The sequence below is a fragment of the Hordeum vulgare genome, chromosome 2H (assembly GCF_904849725.1).
Source record: "Hordeum vulgare subsp. vulgare chromosome 2H, MorexV3_pseudomolecules_assembly, whole genome shotgun sequence".
In the NCBI taxonomy this organism is placed as follows: domain Eukaryota; kingdom Viridiplantae; phylum Streptophyta; class Magnoliopsida; order Poales; family Poaceae; genus Hordeum; species Hordeum vulgare.
Window position 1 is genome coordinate 654,838,007 of NC_058519.1, and position 13,993 is coordinate 654,851,999.

The window sequence follows — 13,993 nt, forward strand, 5'->3', positions numbered from 1 at the left end:
GCCAAGGGCGACCAGCGAAACTTCCTTTTCGTTTGTGGTGACCAAATCCACACGGCAATCAGGAGGATTTCGCACGGAAAGCCGTCCAGCTTTTTTATCTGTTTGTTTCCAATGCCGACGATGAGACAGACGCTTGTGCGGTGGCGATGTGGATTGTTGGCTGCCGGCTGCCGGCTGCCGGCCGCCGGTGCCGGTGCCAGCCAGCGGAGCAGTATGTTTTTGTTGTTGTTGGGTTGCGCGTCGGTGTCAAACACAACACGCCGGGACTAGACAAGAGGCAGTTGACGGAAGCGTCCAAGTCGAGCCAGGTTAGCGAGTCGTGAATCTGAATGCTCGTGCGTCATTATTAGCGCGCTCTCACAGTTGGCCTGATGAAACTGAAACTTGAGGCTCATTCACAGTCGGCACATGGTTCATTCGGTCTCGGGTCGTCGAAACTGTTAGGATTTAAACTAATTGTGATAATTAGGGAATAATCCTCCCTTGTACAGAACCGCACGAAGCGGTTCCTAGCCAACCGACGCGACGGTTTTTCCCACGAGCCGACGCATCCGTTCGTGACGACGGTTCCGTATGTATTTAATCTTCACATATCATCAATGAAAGAGATAGTTCAATCAAACACGTTATCAGCCCGTAACTCTATCGAGAGTAGAGAAAAGGCAAAACAACTCTGGCGAGAGTCGCCGGGAAAAAGAAGAAAGAAGGGAGGAAAGGAGAAGGTAAGAGGATGCCTCGTGGTCTCCTATCCTTCTTCCTGCACCTCGTTCGTGACGACGGTCGAGTCGATAGAGCCGTCACGCCCGCGATCTTCGCCGGTTCGGAGGCCGCCGGAATGGTTTCCGCCGCCGTGCACCACGTCTTAGGCATGGCGCCCCTGGTCGCCACGGTGCTGGGACATCCGGTGCTTCGCGTGAACCGGCCATGCCGGCGGTGGCGTCGCTCCCGGCCTGGATTCTTGCCGGACCGACTGCTCCGAACCTGTACGCGGACGAAGTAATGGAGCATGTGGACGGAGCAATGGACGTCGACGCCGTTGAGCCGGAACTTGCGGCGTCTCCACCACCACATCCATGCCCAGTGCACGGATGGGGGCCATGCCCGACCCCGTCGTCGTCTCCTCCACTGGACTACGAGGTCCAGGAGGAGGTCGAGCCCGCACCACCGGCGCTGCCCGCGGAGCCCGCACAGACGGACTCGCCGTGCCTTCCATCACCCACTCCGGCGCACGAGACAGTGGCCGTTGGGGGGGGGGGGGGTCTGCGGCAAGCTTCGGGCTGGGGATGCCCTTGCCCCCGCCGGTTGGTGCACGCACCATGAACGTGGCCACCGACGCCTCTTCGTCGAGCGCAAGCCTCAGGATGCGCCTCCCCGCGCCGACTGTTGCGCGTGGTGACGTCTTCGACAACAGTGCGAGCACCTCCACTGGTCCCTCGGCGCCCCGCCGCTGGCACATAGTGCCACGCGCCGTGCTGCAGCACGCCGGCCGCCGGCCGGGACGATGGACCCCGGTGAACCTTGGGCTGGCCAATGGCCACTCCAATGAAGTTGCTCCTGGGACGCACCTGCCTGGAGGGTCTTCTTCAGAGGAGGAAGAGGATGCCGCGTCGGGGCCTTCTTCTCCGCACTGGTGAGGCAGCCACCGGTGGCGAAGGTTGGTGGTGCTGGTGAAAAAAGCTTGCTGCTCGCGCTAGATCTGAATCGGGATGGATTTGTTGATGAGAACGACATGTCCGTGGCTCCCTTATCCTCCCATTTTTTCCGGTGCGTACAACTATGCAAAAGGCAGCATGCAGAGCCTCTCGTGGCGTGCGTACAGGCAGCATGCTGTGCCTAGTTGCCTCCCATGCTACACAAAAAAAGGAACGAAAAGCAAGTGTCATTGCTACGAGTAGTAGGCTATATGTGTTGGCAGATTTGCCATTTTTTTTGTTTTCTTTTCTGATTAGCTTCTAGCTTTCAGTTTTTGTACATATGTGTTTGTTAGTATTTTTAACCTAGTATTATATAATATCTGCTTATTGAAATATCAACATGTGTATGTGCGCAATTTTTAATTGCTACATGTTGATTATGCTTGAAAATTATATGACTACTTTCAGTTTTTGCACATATCTTGTGAATTGCATCTAATGCAATGTATGCTTTGTTAACGACTGTGGGGTCTACACCACATGGTGATTACCTTCAAAGTGTTTTAAATAACACAAGGTTGTACAAAGTACCATGAGATTAAGGTATGCACTACTTGGTAGTGATTACCTCAAAGCAAAACATGAAAGCACACATATTATGGCTTGAAAATAGCCATACGAGTGTCTACGCCACTTCGTGGTGATTACCTCTGTGTGTTCTAAAAAACAAAGATCTACGCCATTTTATGGTGATTATCTTTTATAGACAGTCATATTTTGGGTCGTTTAGGCTTTTCCTAGATCTTTATATTTAATCAAGCATTTTATTTTACACACAATTAATTTACATGAGTGTAAATTAATGTGCATGATATTTTTCATGTAGGATATGGCTGACATATCCAAGAAGGAATTTGCTGAGCTTGCCATTGATGGCAGAAATTATCTGACCTCGGCCATGGATGTCAAGATTAACTTGGCGGCCAGGAATCTGATCAGCACTATAACCACACCTACTCAAGGTACTCCTGCTATCGCAGATACGACAAAGTATGCTTCTTTGCACTTCATTCGACACCACCTTGATCCTGCTCTGAAAGAAGAGTATATGATGGAGGAAAATCCTCTATCATTGTGGAACTCCTTAAAGGAGCGTTATGATCAACAAAGGTCGGTGTTGTTGCCTGAAGCGCAAAGAGAATGGGCACTTATCCGTTTCCAGGATTTTAAATCCGTTGCAGCGTACAATTCTGTTGTTCATCAAATCAACTCTAAGTTGAGATTCTGCAATAGTGCAGTTTTGGATGCGGATCTCATTGAAAAGACACTCTCTACTTTCCATCCTAATATGAGGATTCTTGCTGAACAACATCGTCAGCAGAAATACAAGAAGCATTATGAGTTGATATTTGCACTCCTTCAGGCAGAAAAGCACAGTGAAATTCTCGACAAGAATAATATGTCCTGTCCAACGGGAACACTGCCGCTGCCTGAAGCACGTTTTAATTCTCAGAATACTCAGAAGTCCCATGGTCCCAAAAGGAACCATAGGAAGTTTAAAGGAAAGTGGAGACGCAATGAGAATCAGAATAGCAATGGAGTACAAAAGAGTAAGAATCATTTTAAGAAAAATGATAAGGGTAGTAACTCTCAAGCTTGCTACAGATGTGGTTGTACTACTCATCATGCAAGGAAGTGTAAAACTTCTAAGCATCTGGTGACGTTGTATCAGCAATCGATTGGCAAGGGAAAGAAGGCTCAAGGGAACCAATACGAAGCTCACTTCACTGGTCCAATGATTGAAAGTTCTCAAGACGTTCATCTGAACGCAGTTCATGACAACATGGAGAACCAATATCAGGCTCAGCAAAAGGAAGGACCGCCACTTAATGTTGATGACATGTTGGTGGATTTCACTTCTACTAATGACATATATGGAGATATGCTTTGATCTTTCAATAATGTCATAAGTGTTGTGATGATGTCCTTAGTTATATTGTGTGTTGTAAAATAATTATGTCCTCAGACATATGTGTTGGGGAACGTCGCATGGGAAACAAAAATTTTCCTACGCGCACGAAGACCTATCATGGTGATGTCCATCTACGAGAGGGGATGAGTGATCTACGTACCCTTGTAGATCGTACAGCAAAAGCGTTAGTGAACGCGGTTGATGTAGTGGAACGTCCTCACGTCCCTCGATCCGCCCCGCGAACAATGCCGCGATCAGTCCCACGATCTAGTACCGAACGGACGGCACCTCCGCGTTCAGCACACGTACAGCTCGACGATGATCTCGGCCTTCTTGATCCAGCAAGAGAGACGGAGAGGTAGAAGAGTTCTCCGGCAGCGTGACGGCGCTCCGGAGGTTGGTGATGACCTTGTCTCAGCAGGGCTCCGCCCGAGCTCCGCAGAAACGCGATCTAGAGGAAAAATCGTGGAGGTATGTGGTCGGGCTGCCGTGGAAAAGTCGTCTCAAATCAGCCCTAAAACCTCCGTATATATAGGTGGGAGGGAGGGGACCTTGCCTTGGGGCTCAAGGAGCCCCAAGGGGGTCGGCCGAGTCCAAGGGGGAAGGCTCCCCCCCCAAACCGAGTTGGACTTGGTTTGGTGGGTGGGAGTCCTTCCTTCCCTTCCCACCTCCTCTTTTTTTTTCTCTTTGATTTTCTTTCCTAGGCGCATAGGGCCCTTTTGGGATGTCCCACCAGCCCACTAAGGGCTGGTGTGCCACCCTCAAGGCCTATGGGCTTCCCCGGGGTGGGTTGCCCCCCCGGTGAACTCCCGGAACCCATTCGTCATTCCCGGTACATTCCCGGTAACTCCGAAAACCTTCCGGTAATCAAATGAGGTCATCCTATATATCAATCTTCGTTTCCGGACCATTCCGGAAACCCTCTTGACGTCCGTGATCTCATCCGGGACTCCGAACAACATTCGGTAACCAACCATATAACTCAAATACGCATAAAACAACGTCAAACCTTAAGTGTGCAGACCCTGCGGGTTCGAGAACTATGTAGACATGACCCAGAGACTCCTCGGTCAATATCCAATAGCGGGACCTGGATGCCCATATTGGATCCTACATATTCTACGAAGATCTTATCGTTTGAACCTCAGTGCCAAGGATTCATATAATCCCGTATGTCATTCCCTTTGTCCTTCGGTATGTTACTTGCCCGAGATTCGATCGTCAGTATCCGCATACCTATTTCAATCTCGTTCACCGGCAAGTCTCTTTACTCGTTCCGTAATACAAGATCCCGCAACTTTCACTAAGTCACATTGCTTGCAAGGCTTGTGTGTGATGTTGTATTACCAAGTGGGCCCCGAGATACCTCTCCGTCACACGGAGTGACAAATCCCAGTCTCCAATTCAGTAAAACTGGAACTGTAGGGTTTGCCATTTGCCCGAGGGGATGGTTTTGGAGCGGTTTCTCGCTCAAGTTGACTCCAACTTCCTCATAAATAAGTTCGCATGGTGCATCGTTCATCAGAAAAGGCTCTCTTGATCCATACTAACTCAACTAACACCTTCGGAGATACCTGTAGAGCATCTTTATAGTCACCCAGTTACGTTGCGACGTTTGATACACACAAAGCATTCCTCCGGTGTCAGTGAGTTATATGATCTCATGGTCATAGGAACAAATACTTGACACGCAGAAAACAGTAGCAACAAAATGACACGATCAACATGCTACGTCTATTAGTTTGGGTCTAGTCCATCACGTGATTCTCCTAATGACGTGATCCAGTTATCAAGCAACAACACCTTGTTCATAATCAGAAGACACTGACTATCTTTGATCAACTGGCTAGCCAACTAGAGGCTTGCTAGGGACGGTGTTTTGTCTATGTATCCACACATGTAAATGAGTCTTCATTCAATACAATTATAGCATGGATAATAAACGATTATCTTGATACAGGAATTATAATAATAACTATATTTATTATTGCCTCTAGGGCATAATTCCAACACTCTCCCACTTGCACTAGAGTCAATAATCTAGCCCTCACATCATCATGTGAATTACATTGTAATAAATCTAACACCCATACAGTTCTGGTGTTGATCATGCTTTGGCCGTGGAAGAGGTTTAGTCAGCGGGTCTGCTACATTCAGATCCGTGTGCACTTTGCATATATTTACGTCCTCTCCCTCGACGTAGTCGCGGATGAGGTTGAAGCGTCGTTTGATGTGTATGGTCCTCTTGTGAAACCGTGGTTCCTTTGCTAAGGCAATGGCACCCGTGTTGTCAAAGAACAAGGTTATTGGATTTAGTGCGCTTGGCACCACTCTAAGATCCGTCATGAACTGCTTCATCCAGACACCCTCCTTAGCCGCCTCCGAGGCAGCCATGTACTCCGCTTCACATATAGAATCTGCTACGACGCTCTGCTTGGAACTGCACCAGCTTACCGCACCCCCATTAAGAATAAATATGTATCCGGTTTGCGACTTAGAGTCGTCCGGATCTGTGTCAAAGCTTGCATCGACGTAACCTTTTACGGCGAGCTCTTCGTCACCTCCATACACGAGAAACATCTCCTTAGTCCTTTTCAGGTACTTCAGGATATTCTTGACCCCTGTCCAGTGATCCACTCCTGGATTACTCTGGAACCTACCTGCCATACTTATGGCCAGGCTAACATCCGGTCTAGTGCACAGTATTGCATACATGATAGAACCTATGGCTGAAGCATAGGGGACGGAGCGCATATGCTCTCTATCTTCATCAGTTGCTGGGCACTGAGTCTTACTCAATCTCGTACCTTGTAAAACTGGCAAGAACCCTTTCTTAGACTGTTCCATTTTGAACCTCTTCAAAACTTTATCAAGGTATGTGCTTTGTGAAAGTCCTATCAGGCGTTTTGATCTATCCCTATAGATCTTAATGCCTAGAATGTAAGCAGCTTCTCCTAGGTCCTTCATAGAGACACTCTTATTCAAGTAATACTTTATGCTCTCCAAAAACTCCACGTTGTTTCCAATCAGCAATATGTCATCCACATATAATATTAGAAACGCCACAGAGCTCCCACTCACTTTCTTGTAAATACAAGATTCTCCAACCACTTGTATAAACCCAAATGCTTTGATCACCTCATCAAAACGTTTGTTCCAACTCCGAGATGCTTGCACCAGTCCATAAATGGATCGCTGGAGCTTGCACACCTTGTTAGCATTCTTAGGATCGACAAAACCTTCGGGTTGTATCATATACAACTCTTCTTTAAGGAAACTGTTAAGGAACGCCGTTTTGACATCCATCTGCCAGATTTCATAATCAAAAAATGCAGCTATTGCTAACATGATTCTGACGGACTTAAGCATCGCTACGGGTGAGAATGTCTCATCGTAGTCAACTCCTTGAACTTGTGAAAAACCCTTTGCCACAAGTCGAGCTTTATAAACGGTCACATTGCCGTCAGCGTCCGTCTTTCTCTTAAAGATCCATTTGTTCTGAATCGCCTTGCGGCCCTCAGGTAGTACCTCCAAAGTCCATACTTTGTTCTCATACATGGATCCTATCTCGGACTTCATGGCTTCTAGCCATTTGTTGGAATCTGGGCCCACCATTGCTTCTTCATAATTTGCAGGTTCATTGTTGTCTAACAACATGATTGATAAGACGGGATTACCGTACCACTCTGGAGCAGCACGTGGTCTCGTCGACCTGCGTGGTTCGACAGAAACTTGAACTGGAGTTTCATGATCATCATCATTAACTTCCTCCTCAACCGGCGTCGCAACGACAGAGGTTTCCCCTTGCCCTGCGCCACCATCCAGAGGGATGAGAGGTTCGACAACCTCGTCAAGTTCTATCTTCCTCCCACTCAATTCTCTCGAGAGAAACTCCTTCTCGAGAAAAGCTCCGTTTTTAGCAACAAACACTTTGCCCTCGGATTTGAGATAGAAGGTGTACCCAACTGTCTCTTTTGGGTAACCTATGAAGACGCACTTTTCCGCTTTGGGTTCCAGCTTTTCAGGCTGAAGCTTTTTGACATAAGCATCACATCCCCAAACTTCAAGAAACGACAACTTTGGCCTTTTGCCATACCATAGTTCGTATGGTGTCGTCTCAACGGATTTTGATGGTGCCCTATTTAAAGTGAATGCAGCTGTTTCTAATGCATAGCCCCAAAACGATAACGGCAAATCAGTAAGAGACATCATAGATCGCACCATCTCTAATATAGTACGATTACGACGTTCGGACACACCATTACGCTGTGCTGCTCCAGGAGGTGTTAACTGTGAAACAATTCCACATTGTCTTAAGTGAGTACCAAACTCGAAACTCAGATATTCACCCCCACGATCAGACCGTGGGAACTTGATCTTCTTGTTACGATGATTTTCCACTTCACTCTGAAATTGCTTGAACTTTTCAAATGTTTCAGACTTGTGCTTCATCAAGTAGACATAACCATATCTACTCAAATCGTCAGTGAAGGTGAGAAAAAAACGATATCCGCCGCGTGCCTCCACGCTCATCGGACCACACACATCGGTATGTATGATTTCCAACAAGTCACTTGCACGCTCCATTGTTCCGGAGAACGGAGTCTTAGTCATCTTGCCCATGAGGCCTGGTTCACACGTGTCAAGTGAATCAAAGTCAAGTGACTCCAAAAGTCCATCAGCATGGAGTTTCTTCATGCGCTTTACACCAATATGACCTAAGCGGCAGTGCCACAAAAATATGGCGCTGTCATTGTTAACTCTAACTCTTTTGGTCTCAATGTTATGTATATGCGTATCGCTATCAAGATTCAATATGAACAATCCTCTCACATTAGGTGCATGACCATAAAAGATGTTACTCATAGAAATAGAACAACCATTATTCTCTGACTTAAAAGAGTAACCGTCTCGCAATAAACAAGATCCAGATATAATGTTCATGCTCAACGCAGGCACTAAATAACAATGATTTAAGTTCATCACTAATCCTGCTGGTAACTGAAGTGAAACTGTGCCGACGGCGATTGCATCAACCTTGGAACCATTTCCTACGCGCATCGTCACTTCATCTTTCGCCAGCCTTCGTCTATTCCGCAGTTCCTGTTTCAAGTTGCAAATATGAGCAACAGAACCGGTATCGAATACCCAGGCACTACTACGAGAGCCGGTTAAGTACACATCAATAACATGTATATCAAATATACCTGATTTTTCTTTGGCCGCCTTCTTATCTGCCAGATACTTGGGGCAATTGCGCTTCCAGTGACCCATACCCTTGCAATAGTAACACTCTGTTTCAGGCTTAGGTCCAGCTTTGGGTTTCTTCGTCGGATTGGCAACAGGCTTGCCGCTCTTCTTCGAATTACCCTTCTTGCCTTTGCCGTTTCTCTTGAAACTAGTGGTCTTATTCACCATCAACACTTGATGCCCTTTACAGAGTTCAGACTCTGCGACTTTCAACATCGCAAACAACTCGCCGGGAGACTTGTTCATCCCTTGCATGTTGTAGTTCAACACAAAGCCTTTATAGCTTGGCGGCAGTGATTGAAGGATTCTGTCAGTGATAGCCTCTTGCGGGAGTTCAATCCCCAGCTCAGCTAGACGGTTTGAGTACCCAGACATTTTGAGCACATGTTCACTGACAGACGAGTTTTCCTCCATCTTGCAAGCATAGAATTTATCGGAGGTCTCATACCTCTCGATCCGGGCGTTCTTCTGAAAGATAAACTTCAACTCCTGGAACATCTCAAATGCTCCATGACGCTCAAAGCAACGTTGAAGTCCCGGTTCTAAGCCATACAAGACTGCACATTGAACTATTGAGTAGTCCTCCTTACGTGCTAACCAAGCGTTCTTAACATCCTGATCAGCCGTAGCGGGTGGTTCATCTCCTAGCGCAGCATTAAGGACATAATCCTTCTTCCCAGCTTGTAAGATTAGCTTAAGATTACGAGCCCAGTCTACAAAGTTGCTTCCATCATCTTTCAACTTAGCTTTCTCTAGGAACGTATTAAAATTCAGGATGACTGTAGCGTGAGCCATGATCTACAAGACAAATATATTCAAAGTGGACTTAGACTATGTTCAAGATAATTAGAGTTTAACTTAATCAAATTATTCGCTAAACTCCCACTCAAAAAGTACATCTCTCTAGTCATTTGAGTGGTTCATGATCCACTTACACTAGCTCAAGTCCGATCATCACGTGAGTTGAGTATAGTTTCAGTGGTAAGCATCCCTATGCTAATCATATCATCTATATGATTCATGATCGACCTTTCGGTCTCATGTGTTCCGAGGCCATGTCTGCACATGCTAGGCTCGTCAAGCTTAACCCGAGTGTTCCGCGTGCGCAACTGTTTTGCACCCGTTGTATGTGAACGTTGAGTCTATCACACCCGATCATCACGTGGTGTCTCGAAACGACGAACTGTAGCAACGGTGCACAGTCGGGGAGAACACAATTTCGTCTTGAAATTTTAGTGAGAGATCACCTCATAATGCTACCGTCGTTCTAAGAAAAATAAGGTGCATAAAAGGATTAACATCACATGCAATTCATAAGTGACATGATATGGCCATCATCACGTGCTTCTTGATCTCCATCACCAAAGCACCGGCACGATCTTCTTGTCACCGGCGCCACACCATGATCTCCATCAACGTGTTGTCATCGGGGTTGTCGTGCTACTCATGCTATTACTACTAAAGCTACATCCTAGCAAAATAGTAAACGCATCTGCAAGCACAAACGTTAGTATAAAGACAACCCTATGGCTCCTGCCGGTTGCCGTACCATCGACGTGCAAGTCGATATTTTCTATTACAACATGATCATCTCATACATCCAATATATCACATCACATCGTTGGCCATATCACATCACAAGCATACCCTGCAAAAACAAGTTAGACGTCCTCTAATTTTGTTGTTGCATGTTTTACGTGGTGACCATGGGTTTCTAGTAGGATCGCATCTTACTTACGCAAACACCACAACGGAGATATATGAGTTGCTATTTAACCTCATCTAAGGACCTCCTTGGTCAAATCCGATTCAACTAAAGTTGGAGAAACCGACACTTGCCAGTCATCTTTGAGCAACGGGGTTACTCGTAGCGATGAAACCAGTCTCTCATAAGCGTACGAGTAATGTCGGTCCAAGCCGCTTCAATCCAACAATACCACGGAATCAAGAAAAGACTAAGGAGGGAAGCAAAACGCACATCACCGCCCACAAAAACTTTTGTGTTCTACTCGAGAAGACATCTACGCATGAACCTAGCTCATGATGCCACTGTTGGGGAACGTCGCATGGGAAACAAAAAATTTCCTACGCGCACGAAGACCTATCATGGTGATGTCCATCTACGAGAGGGGATGAGAGATCTACGTACCCTTGTAGATCGTACAGCAGAAGCGTTAGTGAACGTGGTTGATGTAGTGAAACGTCCTCACGTCCCTCGATCCGCCCCGCGAACAATCCCGCGATCAGTCCAACGATCTAGTACCGAACGGACGGCACCTCCGCGTTCAGCACACGTACAACTCGACGATGATCTCGGCCTTCTTGATCCAGCAAGAGAGACGGAGAGGTAGAAGAGTTCTCCGGCAGCGTGACGGCGCTTCGGAGGTTGGTGATGACCTTGTCTCAGCAGGGCTCCGCCCGAGCTCCGTAGAAACGCGATCTAGAGGAAAAACCGTGGAGGTATGTGGTCGGGCTGCCGTGGAAAAGTCGTCTCAAATCAACCCTAAAACCTCCGTATATATAGGTGGGAGGGAGGGGACCTTGCCTTGGGGCTCAAGGAGCCCCAAGGGGGTCGGCCGAGTCCAAGGGGGAAGGCTCCCCCCCAAACCGAGTTGGACTTGGTTTGGTGGGTGGGAGTCCTTCCTTCCCTTCCCACCTCCTCTTTTTTTTCTCTTTGATTTTCTTTCCTAGGCGCATAGGGCCCTTTTGGGCTGTCCCACCAGCCCACTAAGGGCTGGTGTGCCACCCTCAAGGCCTATGGGCTTCCCCGGGGTGGGTTGCCCCCCCCCCCCCGGTGAACTCCCGGAACCCATTCGTCATTCCCGGTACATTCCCGGTAACTCCGAAAACCTTCCGGTAATCAAATGAGGTCATCCTATATATTAATCTTCATGTCCGGACCATTCCGGAAACCCTCGTGACGTCCGTGATCTCATCCGGGACTCCGAACAACATTCGGTAACCAACCATATAACTCAAATACACATAAAACAACGTCGAACCCTAAGTGTGCAGACCCTGCGGGTTCGAGAACTATGTAGACATGACCCGAGAGACTCCTCAGTCAATATCCAATAGCGGGACCTGGATGCCCATATTGGATCCTACATATTCTACGAAGATCTTATCGTTTGAACCTCAGTGCCAAGGATTCATATAGTCCCGTATGTCATTCCCTTTGTCCTTCGGTATGTTACTTGCCCGAGATTCGATCGTCAGTATCCGCATACCTATTTCAATCTCGTTCACCGGCAAGTCTCTTTACTCGTTCCGTAATACAAGATCCCGCAACTTTCACTAAGTCACATTGCTCGCAAGGCTTGTGTGTGATGTTGTATTACCGAGTGGGCCCCGAGATACCTCTCCGTCACACGGAGTGACAAATCCCAGTCTTGATCCATACTAACTCAACTAACACCTTCGGAGATACCTGTAGAGCATCTTTATAGTCACCCAATTACGTTGCGACGTTTGATACACACAAAGCATTCCTCCGGTGTCAGTGAGTTATATGATCTCATGGTCATAGGAACAAATACTTGACACGCAGAAAACAGTAGCAACAAAATGACACGATCAACATGCTACGTCTATTAGTTTGGGTCTAGTCCATCACGTGATTCTCCTAATGACGTGATCCAGTTATCAAGCAACAACACCTTGTTCATAATCAGAAGACACTGACTATCTTTGATCAACTGGCTAGCCAACTAGAGGCTTGCTAGGGACGGTGTTTTGTCTATGTATCCACACATGTAAATGAGTCTTCATTCAATACAATTATAGCATGGATAATAAACGATTATCTTGATACAGGAATTATAATAATAACTATATTTATTATTGCCTCTAGGGCATAATTCCAACAGTCTCCCACTTGCACTAGAGTTAATAATCTAGCCCTCACATCATCATGTGAATTACATTGTAATAAATCTAACACCCATACAGTTCTGGTGTTGATCATGCTTTGGCCGTGGAAGAGGTTTAGTCAGCGGGTCTGCTACATTCAGATCCGTGTGCACTTTGCATATATTTACGTCCTCTCCCTCGACGTAGTCGCGGATGAGGTTGAAGCGTCGTTTGATGTGTATGGTCCTCTTGTGAAACCGTGGTTCCTTTGCTAAGGCAATGGCACCCGTGTTGTCACAAAACAAGGTTATTGGATTCAGTGCGCTTGGCACCACTCCAAGATCCGTCATGAACTGCTTCATCCAGACACCCTCCTTAGCCGCCTCCGAGGCAGCCATATACTCCGCTTCACATATAGAATCTGCTACGACGCTCTGCTTGGAAGTGTTATGACAATTGGTGGTCATGACACGGTAATTGTTGGTTCTGGTCAAGCCACATTTACCATCCCGAATGGTACAAAACTTGAAATCCAGGAGGCTTTATTGTATCCGGATTCAACTCGTACCATGTTGAGTTTTAAGGATATCCGTATGAATGGCTACCACATTGAAACTCATGAAGACAATGCGGTTGAAAGCCTACTCATAACTCAGCAGAAGGGATCCGACAAGGAAACCCTTGAGAGACTGCCTGCTCTATCTTCTGGACTGTATTACACATACATCAAGCCAAAGCAACATTTGGCATACAAAATAATTTTTCAGAATCTTGACAAGTTCAAGATATGGCATGATCGCCTGGGTCATCCTGGTGTGGGGATGATGAGAAAAATTATTGACAGTTCAATTGGACACAACATAACGCTTGCTAATTTCCCCAAATCCTCGGATTTCGTATGCACTGCATGTGCAACTGGGAAATTAATCACAAGACCTTCACATCCGAAGATCAAGAATGAACCACTTAATTTTCTTGAATGCATTCAAGGAGATATATGTGGTCCAATTCAACCGTTATCGGGACCATTTAGATATTTTATGGTGCTCATTGATGCATCAACAAGATGGTCTAATGTGTGTCTATTATCAACAAGGAACCATGCTTTTGCAAAGTTGATTGCTCAAATCATTAAACTGAGGGCAAATCATCCTGAACACAGGATAAAATCCATCAGAATGGATAATGCTGCTGAATTTAGTTCACGAGCATTCAATGATTATTCCTAGCCTTGGGCATAACTATGGAGCATTCTGTACCATATGTACACACACAAAATGGTCTT

The 13,993-nt window shown here is 46.6% G+C and overlaps 1 protein-coding gene across 1 annotated transcript; it reads right to left on the bottom strand.

Annotated features, from left to right (window-relative positions):
* Positions 1-540: 540 nt before the first annotated feature.
* LOC123428473 (atherin-like) lies at positions 541-1,905 on the bottom strand. The gene has a single exon (XM_045112684.1). The coding sequence runs from the start codon at positions 1,454-1,456 to the stop codon at positions 863-865; it is 594 nt and encodes a 197-aa protein (XP_044968619.1). The 5' UTR covers positions 1,457-1,905; the 3' UTR covers positions 541-862.
* Between the last annotated feature and the right edge of the window lie 12,088 nt (positions 1,906-13,993).

Bases quoted from the DNA above. Each gene is read 5' to 3' on its own strand.
- LOC123428473 (XM_045112684.1), bottom strand. From the start codon at position 1,456: ATGTGCCAGCGGCGGGGCGCCGAGGGACCAGTGGAGGTGCTCGCACTG.